General features: G+C 37.9%; 1 protein-coding gene across 8 annotated transcripts in view; it reads left to right on the top strand.

Moving 5' to 3' along the window:
- The window catches only part of CCDC175 (coiled-coil domain containing 175), an 87,390-nt gene that overhangs the window by 36,156 nt on the left and 31,120 nt on the right, over positions 1–20,114 (top strand). For 7 of the 8 annotated variants that reach the window (XR_008474420.2, XR_008474419.2, XR_004729936.3 and 4 more), the window contains 8 exons: positions 1,656–1,792; positions 3,518–3,628; positions 5,070–5,141; positions 6,463–6,598; positions 7,120–7,251; positions 13,120–13,258; positions 17,566–17,645; positions 19,816–19,968. Coding sequence is in view for 4 of the 8 variants with exons in the window: in XM_054239989.2 (XP_054095964.2) it covers positions 1,656–1,792; positions 3,518–3,628; positions 5,070–5,141; positions 6,463–6,598; positions 7,120–7,251; positions 13,120–13,258; positions 17,566–17,645; positions 19,816–19,968 (960 nt within the window). In the remaining 4 variants the exon portion in view is untranslated. The remainder of the gene's footprint in view (positions 1–1,655; positions 1,793–3,517; positions 3,629–5,069; positions 5,142–6,462; positions 6,599–7,119; positions 7,252–13,119; positions 13,259–17,565; positions 17,646–19,815; positions 19,969–20,114) is intronic. The other variant, XM_054239988.2, reaches the window with a different exon arrangement.

The raw sequence follows: 20,114 nt of genomic DNA, 5'->3' as shown, positions 1-20,114 counted from the left end.
TGATCAAAGTTAAGCTGGACTTGTTAACTTTCAGTTTACCTTTAACCAGAGGGTGAAGCTCTTTGGAATTTCAGACTGAAATAGTGGGAGGTTTATGTAGGCTCAACACTTGGATGAGCAGTACATGTTGGTTTTGTTCCACTTGCCATGCAGAAAACCCAAACCTTGGTTTTCATGTGGTTTCTTCTATGTTACAAATGTCTTCAGGGCAAGAGGAATTTTAAGTGCTAGCCTTATCACTCTGGATTCTTGCATTCTTAGATTCAAGTACATGTGCAGATTTGTTACAAGGGTATATTGGGTAATGCTGAAGTTTGAGCTTCTAATAATTCTGTCATCCAGGTAGTGAACATAATATCTGATGGGTAGTTTTCAAACCTTCCCCACTTCTCTCTACCTTTCTAGAATCCCAGTGTCTATTGTTTCCATCTTTGGGTTCATGTGTACCTAACGTTTAGTTCCTACTTAGAAGTGAGAACATGCAGTATTTCTTTTTCTGTTTCTGGATTAATTCACATAGGATAATAGCCTCTAGCTACATCCATATTGCTAGAAAGGACACGATTTCATTCTTTTTTTTAAATGTCCGCTAGTGTTCTATGGTGTATAAGTACAACATTTCCTTTATCCAATCTCCAATCCATTGTTCATGGGCACCTGGGTTGATTCCATGTCTTTGCTGTTGTGAATAGTGCTGCAGTAAACATAAAAACACGGTGTCCTTTTGGTAGAATAATTTATTTTCCTTTGGAAATAAATGGCTGCAGTGAGCGATTATCATGCCACTGTACTCCAGTCTGGGTGACAGAGCAAGATCCTGTCTCAAAGAAAAAAAAAATCACACATACACACACACACACACACACACACACAATTAGAAGATGAACAAATATTTAGAGTTTCTAAACATTTGAGTAAAATCAATACTGTGAAACAGAGCAATCAAAATCTACTGTAGGCCAGGCATGGTGGCTCAAGCCTATCATCAGTAATGGGATTGCTGGGTTGAGTAGTAATTCTATGTTTGTTTTTGGTTTTTTTTTTGAGTAATTCTTTATTATCTTGTGAGTTCCTCAACACTTCTACAAATATTTGCCCCCTGACACAAGGTTGTTTTGAACTACTAAGCTCACTTTTTCTGCTAAACTTGACTTTCTTACCTTATTTGAAGCAAGTCAATATAAGCACAAAATTAATATCTCATGTAGAACACTCGTGGGTACTATTTTTTGTCCTCAAATAGAAGTATTACACATGAAGCAAGCATAATATCAACTCAAAAATGTTCTGAGCAAGAGCTTCTAAGTATGTTACATTTTCTTTTATATGTTGTAGAGTTTATATTCTGGAATAAGGACATATAAATGTTGCCAAACGATCAGTTTATTCCTCCCATTTTGTATTTCAATATGGATTATTACTCTATGGTTTTGCAGCATGGTTTACTACTTTTCTATACTTAAAAAAAATTATAGTAGTGGCCCCCAAATGTACAATTGCACATTTGCTATAGAATTAAATCGCTTAGCATTTATGGCATGTTCACAGTGTGCTAAGCAATATAACAGGTGCTCTCCGAGTTACCACCTGATGCAGATCCCCTCAGAGGAGCAGTGAAGCAAGTCCTCTCATTCAACTCGTTTGTTTTTCTCTAGCTGGCTGAAATACTACATGCTGCTCGTGTGAATTACAAAGACCTACAAGAGAAAATGAAAACTCTTACCAGACAATATAAGATTGTTTTAAATGAAGAAGAAAAAGCTTTTTTGCAGAAACGAAAGGTCCATGACGAGTATGTCTTTACCCACCATCCACATGTGATTCAACATGCTATCGTTAAGGGGTGTTTTTCTTGCTATCAAAGTGGTGGCTCTCCACTTAAACTTACCCTAGTTTTAAAATCTATTGATGAAAATGAAAATGTTTGCTATCATTTACTGAGCTCTGTCTCAGCAGCTCAGGCTGCCATAACAAAATACCATAGACTGGCTGGCTTAAGCAACAGAAATTGATTTTCTTACGGTTCTGGAGGCCGGAAGTCTGAGGTCACAGTACCAGCTTGGTCGAGTTCTGATTGAGGGCCCTTTTCTAGCTTATAGCCAGCCAGCTGCTTTCTCTCTGTGTCTTCACATGGTGGATAGAGAGAACATGTTTTCTGGTGTCTTTCTTTTATAAGATCCCACCCTCGTGACCTCATCCAAACCTAATCACTTCCCCAAAGCCCCCATCTTTATAATATGCTTGAACATTATCATGACACTAAGCCCCTACAATGTTCCTTTCTTCCATTCTAAGGCACTTTAAATTTTAGTTTTTTCTGATGTACCTGATTTTTAAATTCAAATATAGAAATATATAACTTAGGGAGTAAAAATTACCCAAATCTCTCCATTTCTTCATCATGTTGGGGGGTTAGGGTTTCAACACATAAATTCTGTAGGTAGAAGGGGGAGACAAAGTTCAGTCCACAGCAGTTTGAAAGAGTCACTGAGATAAAACACTTTCTGTAACAGGGAGGTTCCTATCAATATCTGGGCATTTGAACAAGACTAAAAACTTCTCTGAGCCTTATTTTCTCTTACAAGTTGAGACAGAAAAATAACTACTTGAAACCCCATCTTTACTAAAAATATAAAAAATTAGCTGGGCATAGTGGCCCACACTTGTAATCCCAGCTATTTGGAAGGCTGAGGCAAGAGAAACTCTTAAACCTGGGAAGTGGAGACTGCAATGAGCCGGGCGCCGAGATCATGCCCTCCAGCCTAGGTGACAAGAGCCAGACTCCATCTCAAAAAAAAAATTAGCCTTATCCGTCCACACACTGAGAGGAGCACTTTACATCTTATTAAATTCATTCATCCATTGAGCTAGGTATTGTAATCCTCATTTTATAGCTGGTGGATACTGAGGCTTATTGACAGGTGAAGCTACTTTTTGGCTGTTATTATTAGATCACACCCTAATTAAAAGGTAGAACCAATATGCAAAGTTAGTCTCACTGACTCCTTCACCTTTCACAGAAGAACATGACAGAATTGACAAGCAGTTTAGGAGAGACACACACACACTCAGATGAAGCAGTATACAATTGTTCTTGTTGTTTTGTGGTTACTATTGTGGTGAATGTTCTTTCAGTGGTTGGGGAATTTTAATAAGTTCTATGAAAATCCTTTGTGTAGACCAGGTGCACTGGCTCATGCCTGCAATACAGCATTTTGGGAAGCTGACATAAACGGGTCACCTAAGACCAGGAGTTTGAGACCAGCCTGGGCAACATAGGGAAACCCCATCTTTACAAAAGTACAAAAATTAGCTGGGAAAAAAATTTTAAAAAAGAAAATTCTATGCATAAATTTAGATGTAGCTACCACTAACAAAAGACTTTGTTTTTAGTTTTAATAATTTATTTAGTGAATAGCTCATGATCTGAACTTTCAAAACTGTTTTTGAAATTGTTGTGTTTGCATATTTGGTTATGTCAGCCTTCAACAAATGATAACTCTGTTTTTCATGATAGAAATCAGAAACAACTGACATTTATTGCTCAGAAAGAATACTTTCTATCACAAAGGAGAGTAGACATAAAAAATATGGAAGAAGGACTCATCACACTCCAGGAACTTCATCGGTATATTTATTGCCTTTGAAATTTTTGATCTTTACTTTCTCTGCATTTATTTTGTAATAAATGATAACAATAAATCTGTGTCAACTTCTAACATAGTACAGAAATGGAAGTTTATAACTAGCTCTCTCTGTTTCACAGTCTTGGAGTCATTCTCATGGATTTTCATTGAAAGGATAGATAGGTTCTGAATTTTATGGGAGCCCCTGGGCCCCAGGAATGGACCAGTTGGGGTGCAGTGACAAGAGTGTTCCTGAACATTATCACATCACTGAGTCCCAGTGATGTTCATTTTGCATTCTAAGTCATTTTAATTTTAATTTTTAATTTTTCTGATTAGAAAATAATACCATACATGATTTTAAAATTGAAATATAAACTGTATAACTTAGAGAGTAAAAGTTACCCTAATCTCTCAATTTTCCCACAGAAATAATCACTGTTAACAGTTTACTATATGCTTCCAAATATATATTTATATGTATGTATCAAAAAATTGGATTATATTCTATAACTGAATTTGTTTCACTCAAAATTATTCCTGGGAAGATAATAAAACAAATAAGGTAAAATGATAGCAATTGGAAAAGTTGGTGAAAGATATATGGAATTCTTTGTACTATTTATTTCTATATATATATTTATCTATAGATATTCTCTTTATGTTTCTAGTTTATTTAACAGTGTGTCCTATTCTAACTTTCATTTATGAATATTTCTTTCAAAAGATGTAAAGCAGCATTTTATTTATGGCTTTCAACTTATTTATGTCCGGGAAGTAATTAATAGAGAAAAGGCAGGGCAAGGGATAAAAATAAAGGCTTCTGTTACCTGTGTTGGAATCTTCACATTTCCATTCATCCTAGCACAAGAATATCATCTATCCTTAGTTACTACTTTTCTCCAGTTTAAGACTCTATATTGGCTTTCTGAGTTACATATTATATCAAACCAGAGCTCAGTCTGGGATCTGGAGTTCCTCAACAATGTGTCAACCTTACTTTCTTATTTCTTTTCTTCACGTCCTCTGTATACAGCAAGCCTACCATAGGTTGTAACAGAGGCCTGATGTGCTGCTCCTTCTCTCCCTGTATTTCCATATGGTGACACTCTTTCCTTGGTAAGATTACTATCCATTCTGACAACCCACATTCCTCCCTCTGAGAAACATTAACCTTCAGTAACCCTTCATCAATTGCCTCTCCAGAAATCTCTTCTCTATCTTTGGCTATCCACCAACCCTTGCAGAATCAGTTTGCACTAACACAGAACTGGAGTTGTCTTTCTACTAGTCTGCCACTAAAATCTTTAGTTGTTTCACAAGACTTGTTTTATCTCCCAATTAGACTATAGCCTTACTGAGCATACAAATTATACATAAAGAGTCTATTGTGTATTCCAACAGCTTCCACAAATGCAAAATCCAATATGTTTTTCTTTTTAGAGCAACAAAAACAGTATATCAGCAACAAATCAGAATCCTGAGTGCTGACCTGGAAAGAGAAAGTCAGAGATGGTAAAAAAAAAAAAAGTTTATTTGTGTTTTGTGTTATCAGCAGTATATGTATCTTAATGAACAGTGCACAGTACTTGTTACTAGAACCCAAGGAAATGATTTTCCTAAATTAAATTGTGTGTGAATTCTCTCAGATCTAGATATATTGGCAAATTTGAATTTTTTTTTACATTGAACAGAACTAGTGTTTTCTATTTAAATCAAGTAGAGTCACCAAAGAGTAAAATTGCTAATATTTGTGCAATGCCTTTTGCTCATCCAGGCCTCTTTGTAAACCAGTTGGGGAGGTGACACATGTGGTTAGAGAGGAAAGTGGCTCTGCAGATGGGCTGCTTTGGTTGTTGTCCTTATTAGCTCTGTGACCAAGGCTAAGTTATTTAATGACTTCTCTTTGCTCACATCCCTATAAAGTGGGGAAGGATAACAGTACCTACCTTATAAAGTAGCTGTGACTGTAAATGAGGTGATACATGTAAAATACTATATTTAGATCAGCGCACCTAAAAAGCTCTTGCTTATACTTAGCTGTATTTTATTATTGTTGTTATTATTATTCTTATTTGAGACAGTCTTGCTCTGTTGCCCAAAATGGAGCAGTGGCACCATCTTGGCACACTGCAAGCTCTGCCTCCCAGATTCAAGCGATTCTCGTGCCTCAGCCTCCAGAGTAGCTGGGACTGCATCCACCACCATGCCCAGTTATTTTTTGTATTTTTAGTAGAGATGGGGTTTTGCTATGTTGACCAGGCATGTCTAGAACTCCTGGCCTCAAGTGATCTGCCTGCTTTAGCCTCCCAAAGTGCTGGGATTACAGGTGTGAGCCACCATGCCTGGCCAGTGTTATTATTGAATGTGCAATTAAATACTCAAATTGCACATTTTTACCATTCTTCAAATATGTAGTTTTTTTCATGTTGTGGTGGAGAAAAACTTAAGAACCCAGAAGTTTGAAATCTATTAGTAGCACATCAGGTAATTAGGTAATTCTATTACTATTTCTGTCTGGCCCTCTTTTTCCACCTGCTCCAAGCCTTCCTCATTTCTGTTCCTTACCTGAAGGAGGCAAACTGCCAAGTGTGGTTTGTTCACTGTTCTATTGGATGTGCAGATGTAACTTCTTACCCTGAAGCAACTTGCAGAGACAGAGTTGAGACAGTGAATGTTTTGTCTTACTTTTTCAGGCAATGTGTGTAGCCTGCAACACTAATAGCACAAACAATATTATGAGTCATAGTATGACTTGTTTTGCTTTGAATTTCCTCATGTTTTTAGTAAACCACTATGTCAATTTAATGGTAATTCTTTTTGTTCTAATCTCTAGTGTTATAACACAGTGGCAAATAGCTTGCTTGAGAAAACAGCAGGCACGTTGGACAGCCAAGACAAACGCTGAAATAGAAGCTATTATGGAAAAAATTCAGAACGCAGAAGCTAGACGAATTGAATTACTTACCGAGGTAAGGGGACCCAAGGAACTTAGAATTAGTCCCCTACATTGCATATCAGCAGTTCTCCTTCAATATTTAATTACATCCTATCTTGTTAAAAATTATTTTCCCCTCTTCCGAGTTCATGCTTAGAGTAAATTATGTAATTTTCTTAGGAAGTGTATTCATTTGCTGTATATTAACTAGAGAGAATTAGCAAATAAAGTAGAATATGCTTTTGAAGCACATAACTAGAAACTTACTTAAGGTTAGTCTTTAGGTGAATTACCTCTAAAAATATGAGCCCAGACATCATTTTTTAAGCTTTTATATTTACCCTCTGCTCACTCACTGTCCTCTACCCTCCCCATTCATTGCGTCATATTTATAAAAATATCATTTGGTGAATAACTTAATTTCTGGAGGGAAAACTGTTTCTCTCAGTGGTTGCTGGGAAATTATATAAACTGAAATCAGAAGCAGGTCTCATGCAAAAAGATATTAATTTCCTGGCTATTTGAAATGACAAATTCTCATTTTTCTTTACTTAGACCAGTTTGAGAGAAAAGGAAATCAATGAATTTGTGGCACAGATTGACAAACTTACAATAGAATTAAAAGAAGATGAGAAAGAGTTTATTAACAAAGAAAAAATGTTAATGAAAGAGATAAGCAAGTATGAGGTAAATTTTATTTTGCATCTAAGAATACTTTTGGATGACTACATGGGGGGAGGGGGAATACTATTTCATGCTATTCTAATCAGTTAAATGCAAAATAAATATTTTAGTATGAAAAAGGTTACAGTTATTCCAGACCTTTCTTTTTTTCCTGAAGAGGAAGCAAAATAAATATGTTTTCAGCAAAATAATAATAATCACACTTCAGATTATGTAGAACTACTGGCAATGGCCTCAGAGATAGTTGGAGCTGAACAGGAAGTCATTTGGAGCTGGCTTAACAATAGGAGGGGCAAGGGAGACTAGTAAAGTCAGTCTCAGATGTGCTCCTTAAAAAGAGGGTATCAGGCTGCCTTGGGAACTGCCAAAAGCCAACCTGAGATAGAACAGGGCATGGGTGCTGGGGGAGGTAGACAGAAAAGGCACTGAAAGTACCCAGAAGTGCCAGGTCTGCAGAAACACACACACACACACACACACACACACACACACACACACACACACCTTTTCAAGGTGATATTACCCTGGAGGCAGCCATTAACAGAGCAGCTGAGAATAGGGATGGTGGTAGAAGCCTTCCTGAACTGGATTAGGTTTGGAAAGGAAGAAGAGGTCTTGGCTACCAAAGAGGGGCTTTATTTGAAGGAAACAGTCTCATACTGTGAGATGAAAATAGGGAGCTCTGAAATGTCCTAGTTTAGAGTCTTACCTGATCCAAGCTGTCTTCCCCAACCTCATTTCATCCTGCCACATCCTGCAGAAACCCTCTGCAGATGACTGGCCCAAGGATAGCTAATTCTTTATATTAATATTAGTAACCAAAAGAAAGTAGACACTTTTTTTCATACAAAAATACTAATAGAAAAACAAGTGAAAAGAGGAATAAAACTTTCCAACAAATGAAGAACACTCAGAAAAAATGGTGGTGCATAACAAATAAAAACTATAATCAGGCCAGGCTCAGTGGCTGACACCTATAATCCCAGCATTTTGGGAGGCCAAGGCAGGTGGATCACAAGGTCAGGAGTTCAAGAACAGCCTGGCCAAGATGATGAAACCCCATCTCTACTACAAAAAAAGTTAGCTGGGCATGGCCAAGATGATGAAACCCTGTCTCTACTACAAAAATGTTAGCTGGGCATGGTGGCATGTGCCAATCCCAAGTATTCAGGAGGCTGAGGCAAGGAATTGCTTGAACCCACGAGGTCAAGGTTGCAGTATGCTGTGATCCTGCCACTGCACTCCAGCCTGGGTGGCAGAGCAAGACTCTGTCTCAAAAACAAACAAACAAACAAGAAAAAAAACTATGATCAAATAATAAAATATTCTGTGAATTTTAAAAAATAGTTTAATAGCAGTACAAAGGAAAATTATCAGTATGGAAATGTAGGAACTTAGGTAACAGATGTCAGAAGGTGATGGCCAGAAAACAGGAAGAGCTAAAACAGAAACTAGCATAACTCAAGGAACAAACAAAGGAAAGAAAGCATGACACAAATGACTACAATGTTAGAAGAAACAGGGTGCAGGGGAGAGAAGTCGGGGTGGAAAGCATTAGTCTTGGTGCCTGGCATTCTTCTAAATGCTGAAACACGCAAAAACTCTGCCCTTATGGAGCTTACTATCTAGCGATGGGGGAATGGAAATAAATGAGATAAAAAGTAGACCATGTCATATATTGGATGGTGATAAATGGTACAGAGAAAAATCAGGTAGGGAAGTGGGACAGGGAGAGTGCACGTGATATGGTCTGTGTAAATAGGGTAGTCAGAGAAGGAATCCTGAATATGAGCAAGAGTGCCCTGCAGATGTTTTCAGGAGATGGCTCCAGGTAGAAAGCATGCCAGGCAGGAAGGGCATGAGGCAGGACCCTCCTATCTAAGGAATCACAAAGGGGTGGGGTTGCTGAATAAGAGCTGGGGAGTGCCAGGGTAGTGGGGAGTCATCTTCAGGAAGCAGGTGCTGAGACGGAATTAGGAGTGCAAAGCCATATTAGGGAGAAGTATCTGTGAAAAGATTGGGCAGGGAAAGCTGTCTGGCCATTATGTAGCCTGACAAACTCTCTCTGGGGAGCTCCGGAGCAAGGACTGCCTGTTTGAAGAGGACTGCCTTAGACAGAAATGACTGCATCCTTGCACCACCTCCTTGCTTAGTCACTGACTGGGGACTGCCCCAAAGGAGCATGATATTGGCTAGATAACTGAGTTCACCCTGAAGGAGCCAGCTATTGGAGGTGTCAGCTATAAACACATTCCTCACAATGGTGTGGTGAGTCCACCCTCAAAAGGAGATCCAAGTGGAGCATCTGCACATCCTTATAGCCTATCATAAGTGCTTTGTCCTTTGCTCTGTCTGAGCTAGAAAGCCATTGGAGGGTTCTGAGTGGAGGCTGAAATAATCTGAGTTTCCTTTAAATACAATCACTCTAGCTTCTATGTTGAGTAGAATTTAGGAAAGAAAAGGGTGGACGCAGAAGAACAATTAGGGAGCTATAGCAATAACCCAAGTGAGAAATGAAGGTAGCTTGAACCAAAATGGTAACTGAAGAGGTGTTAAGACGTGGTCAGCGTCTCAGATATTTTTGATAATTTTACCATCATACTTACTGGTAAAACAATGAGGGAAATCTTTTTGAGTCATGAACAGGATAAGGAATAAGGATCCTATTTAACTTTTTACTCAAGTTTATACAGTGCAATTAGGCAAGATATGTAAAATAGAAGCATAAAACTTGGCAGATGAAATAATTGGTAGATTGAAAAACTCAAGAAAATCAACTGCAAACCCACTGCAGACAGGCCTCCAGCCTGTGCTCAGCTTCCCAGGCCATGTGATCACTTCAGGGTTGTGTCCACCCACACCTGATTCACAGAAACTCATGGGCCGATGGCAGCCTGTGTACCATTATTATATAGCAATAACCTGATTTCCCCTTGATATAATCACCATCAGTAACCTCAGGCACATTGTAATCCCATTTTGGCCTTTGATTCAGTGGCATGAGGAGCCCAAAATTAGAAGGAAGCAACTTCAGATTCTGGTTTATGAAACTGTGGTTGTGCCCCTGGTGGAACCATTTTTCTCCCCAGTAGTATCTCTAAATCAACAGAAACCAAAGTCACAGGAAGGAAAAGCAAAATCATTAGGTTTAATAGTGAGAAGTCCCACTACCATTTGGGTCTCTGACTCATAAATTCTAAGGAAAACAGCCCTGAATATTGAGATTAGTCACGGGTTCATAATATAAGCATCCCAACGTTGGGATATGTTGTCTACAAGGCAGTGCTGTGACTGGCTTTTCCATGGACATGGCTCTGATACGAGGCCCTCCATTGTAATTTTTCTCTCAGGATGATTTTGCTTATCATCCTGATACAGCATGGACAAGCCCATGCCAAGGACCATTCAGTTTTCTGGGTCCGACAGCCCTGTATCTGGCAGAATTTGATCAGAGAAGCAGAGCTGCTGGGAAAGGGGTTTATTCCAGGACTTGACCTTCTGCAACTGCGGTTGGTATCTACTTGCACAGTCTGGTGAGGCTGTCAGCTTTACATCTGGTGCTGAGGCCTGAAGTCAGCTGGGCAGGTACTTGGTATGGAAAGACCAACAGGAAGTGAATGGAAGCAAGGATAAACTGGAATTCACGGGATGAGCGAGTGTAGACTGGAATCTACGTTGATCTCTCTTTTCCAAGGCTTCAACTTCAGGGAGATGGGGGACCTGGAACATAAACTGAACCTTGTCACCACTGACCTAAATATGTCTGTGGCTCAGGAATCAGACATTGAGAAAGGATCTGGAGGATCTGAAGACTGTGCACCTGACTGGCTGCCCTACTCCAACAACGTGAGCCCACAGACAAAGCAACAACTGGCTACACTGAACCTGTTAATCCACAGTCTCTTTTGGAGCATGAAACAAGAGCATGGCTTCTCATCAGGGCAGCCCTCGCAGCCTGAGCTGTGTGCGGGCAATGGGAATGAATTAATGCATGTACATACAAACTTGTATTCACAGGCTATTGTTTTTTTAAAAAACGCCATCCAGGCCAACATGATGAAACCCTGTCTCTACTAAAAAAAATACAACAAATTAGCTGGGCATGGTGGTGTATGCCTGTAGTTTCAGCTACTTGAGTGGCTGAGGCAGGAATCCAGGAGGCAGAGGTTGCACTGAGCCGAAATCGTGCCACTGCATGCCAGCCTGGCACCTGGTGACAGAGTGAGACTCTGTCTTGAAAAAATAAAAACGAAAACAAAAAAAAAACACAGTATGGATAATACAGGATTGCATTTCTTAAATCAGCCTTTCCTAAATGTTGTGGTCTGGAGAAATGTACTCCTGCTTCTGCATTGTATTTTTGAATTATGGTATTTTTCTATGCATTTTAGCTTCTCTGTATTTATTCATAAGGATGCTAATGGCAATTTGGGAGGGGACATATCAGCCAGCATGTCAGTGTATTAGTTAAGGTGCAAGAGAACTACTCTATCAAAGATATACCAAAACACAGTGAACATAAGCAAGATGTGAAAAGGATTAACAATCTTTTTATTGGGAAACTGGCATTGGGCTGGATTTGATGGCTCTCTTAAGTGGGAAGAGAGACTTGGAAGGAATGTCCAAGATATATTAGTTCCTTTATAAAAATGGGGTTTCTGAGCCAGGGAGGCTATAGCCCCACCTGTGTGAGTCTCTCTCTCGCATCTAAAGTATCGCTTTGGTGGGTTTGAAGGAAACTAGCCACTGGTCTGCTATGTTGTCCAGACACCTCCCAGTAGGGAAGCATGCCTAGCACTGGCCTGCTAAAATTTAGCATTTCCTTCCAATTATGTGTGCATACAACTTGGACAAAAATGAAAACTAAAACTAAAAGTATTTTAAGAGTAAACTGGGTCAAGTGTAGCCTAATCAAATTTTGTGAGTCTGAACATCTAGTGGAGAAGATGCTGTAAAGTGGTCATTACAGCAAGAGAGATGTTTGTTTCTCTTTCCCAGTCCAGGCCATCGGGAAGGGATCCAGGGCTGGCAGGGTGGCTCTGCCATCCTCAGCATGAATCTAACATCTGTGTGTCAAGTAGTAGCCTCCATTCTCATTCTCCTCTGGCCAGGGGAGGGAGGAAAGGACCAAAGGAGCATATAGCTGTTCCTGTTACACATGACTTCTGTTCACAAACACCTTGGTCATACTCGCCTGCAAGGGAAGCCCAGAAACCACACTCTAGCCAGAAGCCATGGGCTCAGCTGAAATTCAGGGCCCTAATACTGAAGGAGAAGAGAACAAATATTAAGTGTCAGCTGGCAGTCTCTGTCTTAGTCACCATTTAAAATTGATCCTGATTTGCTAAGAAGGTCCAACTACTATTCCATATGAAACTAAATAAAACTTGAGTTTGAGTAATTAAGCAGCCATCTTCATGTTTTTGCTTTGGGCACTTTTTACCCATTTATTTTACCATTATATCCAATTACTTCTATCGTCTCTGCATTTCTCACATCCAACATGTGTTAGAAGTGTATTCTGTTTACCTGCCTCTTTTTGGTAAAATATTATCAAAGGAAATTTTCTCAGATATGTTTTTGGGCTGTATATATGGTAGTGTTCATAGAGATATAGCAGAAGAGATAGAAAGCACAAAGGATCTTAAGAGAACCAATTAAATCTAATCTCCTTACTTTGTAGATTGTTAGAGTGTCAGTGAGTCAGGAAACAAATATTTATTAAAAGATTAGTATATGCCATATATCTTTCTGTGTACCTCAGGATAGGAGACCAAGACAGATGAAACTCAAAAAACTTATATTCTACTTTAAATTGTTGTGTGAATCATCCAAAATTATATTTCTCCATTGGTTTTATTTTCTTTAAAGGAAATATTTGTTAAGAAAATACAAATTACCAAAGAAAAAGAAGAGGAATTAGTTGAATGTCTTCCACAACTTCAGGTGGCAGAAGAAGAGTATAGAGAGAAAAAAAGAAAGCTAGAAGAGCTCAGTAATATTGTTACAGGTACATATGAAGCATTTATTAATTAAACCCAGTCTCAGGTAAGGATTTCACTGTCATCTTCTAACATAAGGCAGGTCATCAATTGCAAGCCAATGGTGAAATTCACCAAACTTTTCCCATTGTCTTTAGGCCTCTATTCTCTAGTTTTTGCTTCACCTACTAATTTCTCCTCCATACTACAATATTACTGTTGCTATTGTCAAAATTTTTCTTTTCTCTTTTATGAACTATTTAAGATTTAGTTGTTTATTATTTTCTTTCTCTCCATGCTTCATAGAGGTAGAACCAACTTATTTATTTGCTACCATGTGAAAATCTTTTTCTGTTTCTTACCATGAATTTGCAAATTATATCTCTTTTCCCACTATGATTTTAACCATTTATTGAGTAGGCACTCCTCAGATTTTTTTCACTAACTTCCTCCTAAAGTAAAGGTAGGTAAGAGCTTGTCTCAGTTCTGGGGGTTAATAGAGAATGTGAAGTATGCCTGAAAGTATGCATATTTTGAATTATATCACGTAGTATAATCATGCCTGTTTAACATAAAAATAATTATTTTCTCTACAAAAATTGAATGTGATCATTCAACCCTGTGCCCAGGGTCCAAAGTTTATATATCCAAAATCTTCTTGAATGAAAGGAAGAAAGAAAAAAAAAAAAAAAACAGATAGGGTCTCACTGTTGCCCAGGCTGATTTCAAACTCCTGGGCTTAGGAGATCCTTTTACCTTGGCATCCCAAAGTGCTGTGCCTGGCCCAGAATCATCTTTTTGAGTTTTGAGTCTTGTATTGCATTTGGGGAGTAGAGGGGTCATTATCTAAGGGGTCTGCCCAGGTCTTTTAAGCAGGAACAACTTCCAGAATTTGTATCTTCTAGATGATGAAAGAAGATATGTGGGAATCAGAAGGCCAGGACCAAAAGTTACAGAAATAACTAGAATGGGAACAAAAATTGTCTACTGGTTAGCAAAGATGAATATTTAAAATTTCCTGTGTCAAAATGGGACATTCATATGGAATCCCAATATGTTCAAATGTAAAATAAATATTCAAATATTATTGCCAAGGAGGGTGGATTTTTAAAAATGTAAGAATGTTACAATAATAATACATGGATAATTGGTCTGGTTCCCACTCCTCAGTTGATTTTTCACTTTCTTGTCAGGTTTTCTTGGCCTCCTACCAGTTTTACCCAGACAGACAATACATTTGTCTCTTATTCCCAATTTTCTTTCTTTTTTTGAAAGAATCTCTCTCTGTCACCTAGGCTGGAGTGCAATGGCACAGTCTTGGCTCACTACAACCTCTGCCTCCTGGGTTCAAGTGATACTCCTGCCTCAGTCTCCTGAGTAGCTGGGATAACAGGTGTGTCACCACACCTGGGTAATTTTTAGATTTTTAGTAAAGACAGGGTTTCACCACGTTGGCCAAGCTGGTCTTGAACTCCTGACCTCGTGATCCACCCACCTTGGCCTCCCAAAAGGCTGGGATTACAGGCATAAGCCACTGTGCCCAGCCTATTCCCAATTTTCTACTTCCCCAACCATTATTCCTATCCCTTTGTATACTAGGTAGAGGAGATAAGAAACACTAGGAGTATAAAAGTAAGCGATACATTGCGAGTACTAAATCTCTTAATATAAAAAAAGAAAATGCTTAAGAAAGTAAAGAGAAGACAGATGAAAAGAAGTAAAGGGAACATAAGAGCAGGAAGGTTGACCTGCCAGCGGCTGCATTTACAGAGAATGGCATGCATGGGCTTGGTGCACATAAAGCTTTTAGTTAAGTCTGATGGATAAAACAAATGCATATATCTTTGTTCCTTCATGAAACTTCCAAATATGTATATAAAGATTGTTTTTAAAAAAGATACAAATCCATAAGCAAGACACTGGCAGAGATAAGACATTTACTATCTGCTGATTTATTATTTATTACCTGATAATAAATATCAAGAAATTTTGGGATGGTGTAATTGGATAGTGACAGAAAGAGAAGCCAAAAAGTTCTTTTCCCTGAATCTGTAAAGTCACAGGCAGTGGCGTCCCCTGAAACTGTGACAGCTGAGTCACAAGTCTAAAGGTTGGTTGAAAGTCTTTATAAAGAGCAATTAGGGCTACAGGTCAAATCCCATCCTTGTACAGCTAACTGAGTGACTCCTCCTCCTCAACGCTGGCAAAGAAACTGGACCAGATGGCTTCAGACTGCAAGGCATTAGATATGGCTGAGAGTGGAAGACAGGTACTGTACTGAGATCCCCTTTGAGCTCAGCTTGATGAATGTTGCCAGCCAACGGTGTTGTGAACTCCTTTATAATCCCTTACCCCAACCTGAGGAAGGAGACTATTGGATTCTTCCTGTAAGGAAACTGAACAGTTCGGAGAAAAGCTCCACAACAACACCAACATTCAATGGTCCCTTCAAATAGCTGGTTCCTTCCTGACCACTGTATATTGAAGCTTACTCAGTACTATTAAATGGGATAGGACAAAGATCTGAAGCACCCAGTGTGAAAGAGAAACTGAAGTGGACAGAATAAGAGAACTTGGTGGAAACAGAGAAAATGCAAAGAGCATAAGTATGCTTTTAAAGTGTATATTCTTAGAGAAATAAATATATCCCATTTATGAAAAAAGAACATGCTTAAAAGAAAGATAAGAGAACAGAGCTCTCAGAAATTAAAAGTGTAAAGTTAAAATTCAATAGGAAAATAACAAGAAATATTAAGAAAATCTGTAAAAATAGAGCATCAACAACAACAAAAACGGATGAGAAAAAGGAAAAAAAGGTAAGAAAATTAAAGAACTATTCTGAGATGCCAAATATCTACCAAACAAGGAGACCAGAAAAAAAAATGAGTGAATAATTCTTACACTATTATAATAATCTAAACAGTTAAAATTTACTTAAACAAAAACTATAACTTTATAGAAAGGTTAGGGAGGAAATGCAGAGGATGTGGGTGGGGGATGGGGGAATGGGAGTAAGCATGCTAAATTGCCCTCTACTATATGACAAAGTAAATAGAAAACGACTGACAAAGATAAATCAAGTTATAGCCATATATTCATGTTTTTAAAGAAAGAATAAAATTATCAAAGAAATAATACAAAAATATCTTATAACTAGAGAATATGTTTCCATTTTTAAATGTCCAAGCAAATCCCCAAAACAATATTTAAAAGAAGAGACTAAGCCATATCACTGTGGAATTTCAGAAGGAAAAATAGAAAGAGAAGATCCTAAAAGCTGCTAGAGAGAAAAATTACATCTCACACAAAATATTAGAAATCAGAATAATTTCAAACTTCTTAAGAGCATTGTAGTAGAAGTTATAAGACAATAGCTTCAAAATCTGAGAGATAATAATTTCTAACATTAATTAGCTAAACTATCAGGTTTATAGAGACATATTGAGATATACAAGATCTCAAAACATTTATCCCATTTACTCTTTCTCCTAAAGCTGTGTAGAATTTGCTTCAACAAATAGAAGGAATGAATCAAGAAAAAGAGTATAAGAAATTCAGGAAACAAGAAGTCCAGCATAAGAATAATGCAAAGGGTTCTGGTCGAATAAAAACTTAGAAAAATGCAAAAGGAAGTCCTAAGAAGTGAGCTGCAAAGCAAGCACAAAGAAAGAGAAGATCCCCGAAGTCATATCTCAGAGGGGGGTTCTGAGGGAGAGGGGAGAAATGGAACTGATAGATTTGTTCATGTGTTTGACTCTATGGGAAATAATATTTAGAATGGTTTTACAATTCTGTTGTAGATTTGCTATGAATTAATTATGTGTACATGGAACACTGAGCAAATTTTTTTTTTTAATAAGGTGTTTTTTTAACTCCAGGAAAAAACAAATTATACTAAAAAGGAAATATACTCATATTATACCATTTGGTTCATCAGGGAATAATCCTTATTGCCATAGTGATCAAAATAGTTAGATTTATTTAAACAAAAACTGTATAGGAAGGTCAGGGAGGAAATGTAGAGGTTGTGGCTGTGGGAGGAGATAGAAATGGGACTAATTAAATAGAAAATGCCTGAAAATAATTTTAAAAAAATAGGCATATTTGCATATTTTAAAGAAAATTGAGCTAAGTGAAAGACTAAACAAGAAACACGAGTTAAAAATGGTTGATTTTGAGGAGTCACACAGGAGTAAACATAGCATTGTGGAGCGCCTGACAGCTGGTTTTTGTTATAAACCTTGTGAGAGAATTTGACTTAAAACTGGGTGCTTCTTTCTTTGATTAATATTTTGTTAACTAAGTTTTTGAAGTATTTTTTTCTTTTTTTCTTTAGCACAAAGACAGGAGGAGGATTTACTGAACAATCACATTTTTCTGTTTACAAGGGACTTTTCAAGATACGTTACCAACATGGTAAAGGATCAATGCATTAATTATTATTTTAAAAAATTAGAATAGTGGTATATACAGACAGTAACATTTACCTGGCATTGAAGTTTTCATGAAATCTGCATTTGTTAAACTTATACTTTCCATCTCAATGTTAAAAAATCTTTGTTACAATACATACATATGCACAGATGTATACACATACACACATCTACATATACTTATGTAGGGAAAGAGAGAGACTAGAACCAATAACATATAATTGTGGAACAGTCATTGAGTGGACCTCGGTTTTCTTAAGTTAGAGACTTGATTCTGCTTTTTAAGGGTGCATGAACAAAGATTGCAGTGAGGGGAATGGATGAATTAGTGGCAGGTAAAGATGTGTTTAGTGCCTTTTAAAAATTTATAATCAATAGTTGGTGATGAGCACGTGCATGTGGAGTTGGTTAACTGAAAATGGAAACATACTTTGAGATTCATTGATATCAAAATGTAACTTTTTTTTTTTGAGATGGAATCTCACTCTGTTGCCCAGGCTAGAGTGCAGTCACACAATCTTGGCTCAATGCAACCTCAGCCTCCCAAGTTCAAGCGATTTCTGGCTACTTTTTGTATTTTTTAGTAGAGATGGGGTTTCACCATGTTGGCCAGGCTGGTCTCAAACTCCTGACCTCAAGTGATGGGCCTGCCTCGGCCTCCCACAGTACTAGGATTACAGGTGTGAGCCACCATGCTCAGCCTCAAAATGTAAATGTAACTTTTAATGTTATAAAATGTGAAGGAATATAGAGGAAAATATGAAGGAGAAAATTACAAGTATAGTATATATGCAGTTTTATTTTCTTAATAAGATGCTGCTGGTGGCCAGGCACAGTGGCTCACGCCTGTAATCCCAGCACTTTGGGAGGCCAACCCAAGTGTTCGAGACCAGCCTGACCAATTCTACTAAAAATACAAAGATTAGCCAGGTGTGGTAGCCTGTGCCTGTAATCTCAGCTACTCGGAAGGCTGAGGCAGGATAATTGCTTGAACCCTGGGAGGTAGAGGTTGCAGTGAGCCAAGATCGTGCCACTGTACTCTAGCCTGGGTGACAGAGGGAGACTCTGTCTCAAACAAAACAAAAGATGCTGCTGGTGATGATTATACAATGAATAAATCTCATGCAATATATAATAGTCTAACAACAGAGAACTGAACAGAGAAATTAGTAGAGAAAACATTAGGGAATTCTGAAAATTTCATAAAGTAATTTTTCTTTAAGAATCATTAAATTCTTTAAAAGCCTCAGTAGGCTGGGCGCAATGGCTCATGCCTGTAATCTCAGCACTTTGGGAGGCGAGGCAGGCGGATCACCTAAGGTCAGGAGTTCGAGAGCAGCCTGGCCAACATGGTGAAACCCCATCTCTACTAAAAATACAAATTTAGCCAGGCGTGGTTGCAGGCACCTGTGATCCCAGCTACTCGGGAGGTTGCAACAGGAGAATTGCTTGAACCCAGGAGGTGGAGAATGCAGTGAGCTATTGCACCACTGCACTCCAGCCTGGAGAACAAAGAGTAAAACTCCATCTCAAAAAAAAAAAAAAAAAAAAAAAACCTCAATAAATTTCCCCTTCTCTATTTTTCCAGACAGTTGTTCATATATCAAAGTATAGTCATCCCTTATGTCTATGGGGGATTCGTTGCAAGACCAACATATCTATCAAAATCCACAGATGCTCAAGCCCCTTGATGCAGTATTTGCATATAACCTACTCAAATCCTCCAAAATACTTTAAATTATTTCTAGATTACTGATAATACCTAATAAAATGTAAATGCTGTGTAAGTAGTCATGCTGTATTATTTTTACTTGTATTGTTTATTTTCATTATTTTTATTTTGTGAATATTTTCCATCCATGTTTATAAATCCACAAATGCAGAACCCACAGATACAGAGGGTTGACTGTATGTTTTATTTTGTGAAATTGTCTCAATGTCTGGAGTTCTTAACTTGAAGTCCACAGACCCCCTTCCTAGAGTCCATGAATAAATGTGGGATTGCTAGGTTTTTCTAAGGAAAAATATCTGTTCTCTGCTTGATGCTTCAGGAATTAATTTATAATCCAGCTCCAATGTGATCTAGGCAATGTAATACCCTGGTGCCTTGCACTTTGAACTCAGAAATAATTTGGAGTTTTCTGTTTGAACAGGAGGACCTAAAAGAACAATTAAAACAATTACGAGATCAAGAAAGCAAAAAAATCAAAGATCATTTTGAAATTCTAAAGAACTTAGAAAGTGGAATCTACATAAATGATGAAAAAGCAGACCTTCTGTTCCTGGAAAATAAAAAATTAAAAGAAGTAAGTTTGAGAGCACCACGCTTTGCATGATGGCTTCGATTAATTGACTAGACCTGTAATAGTTACAAGAGAAAATAATAGCTCTTGAAAAATTTTTAATGGAGTATAAAGTACCAGAAAAGTGCCCAGATTGCAAGTGTACAGCT

This window comes from Callithrix jacchus, chromosome 8 (assembly GCF_049354715.1).
Source record: "Callithrix jacchus isolate 240 chromosome 8, calJac240_pri, whole genome shotgun sequence".
In the NCBI taxonomy this organism is placed as follows: domain Eukaryota; kingdom Metazoa; phylum Chordata; class Mammalia; order Primates; family Cebidae; genus Callithrix; species Callithrix jacchus.
Note: the sequence above shows the minus strand (reverse complement) of the source record. Positions and strands in the feature narration are given on the sequence as shown.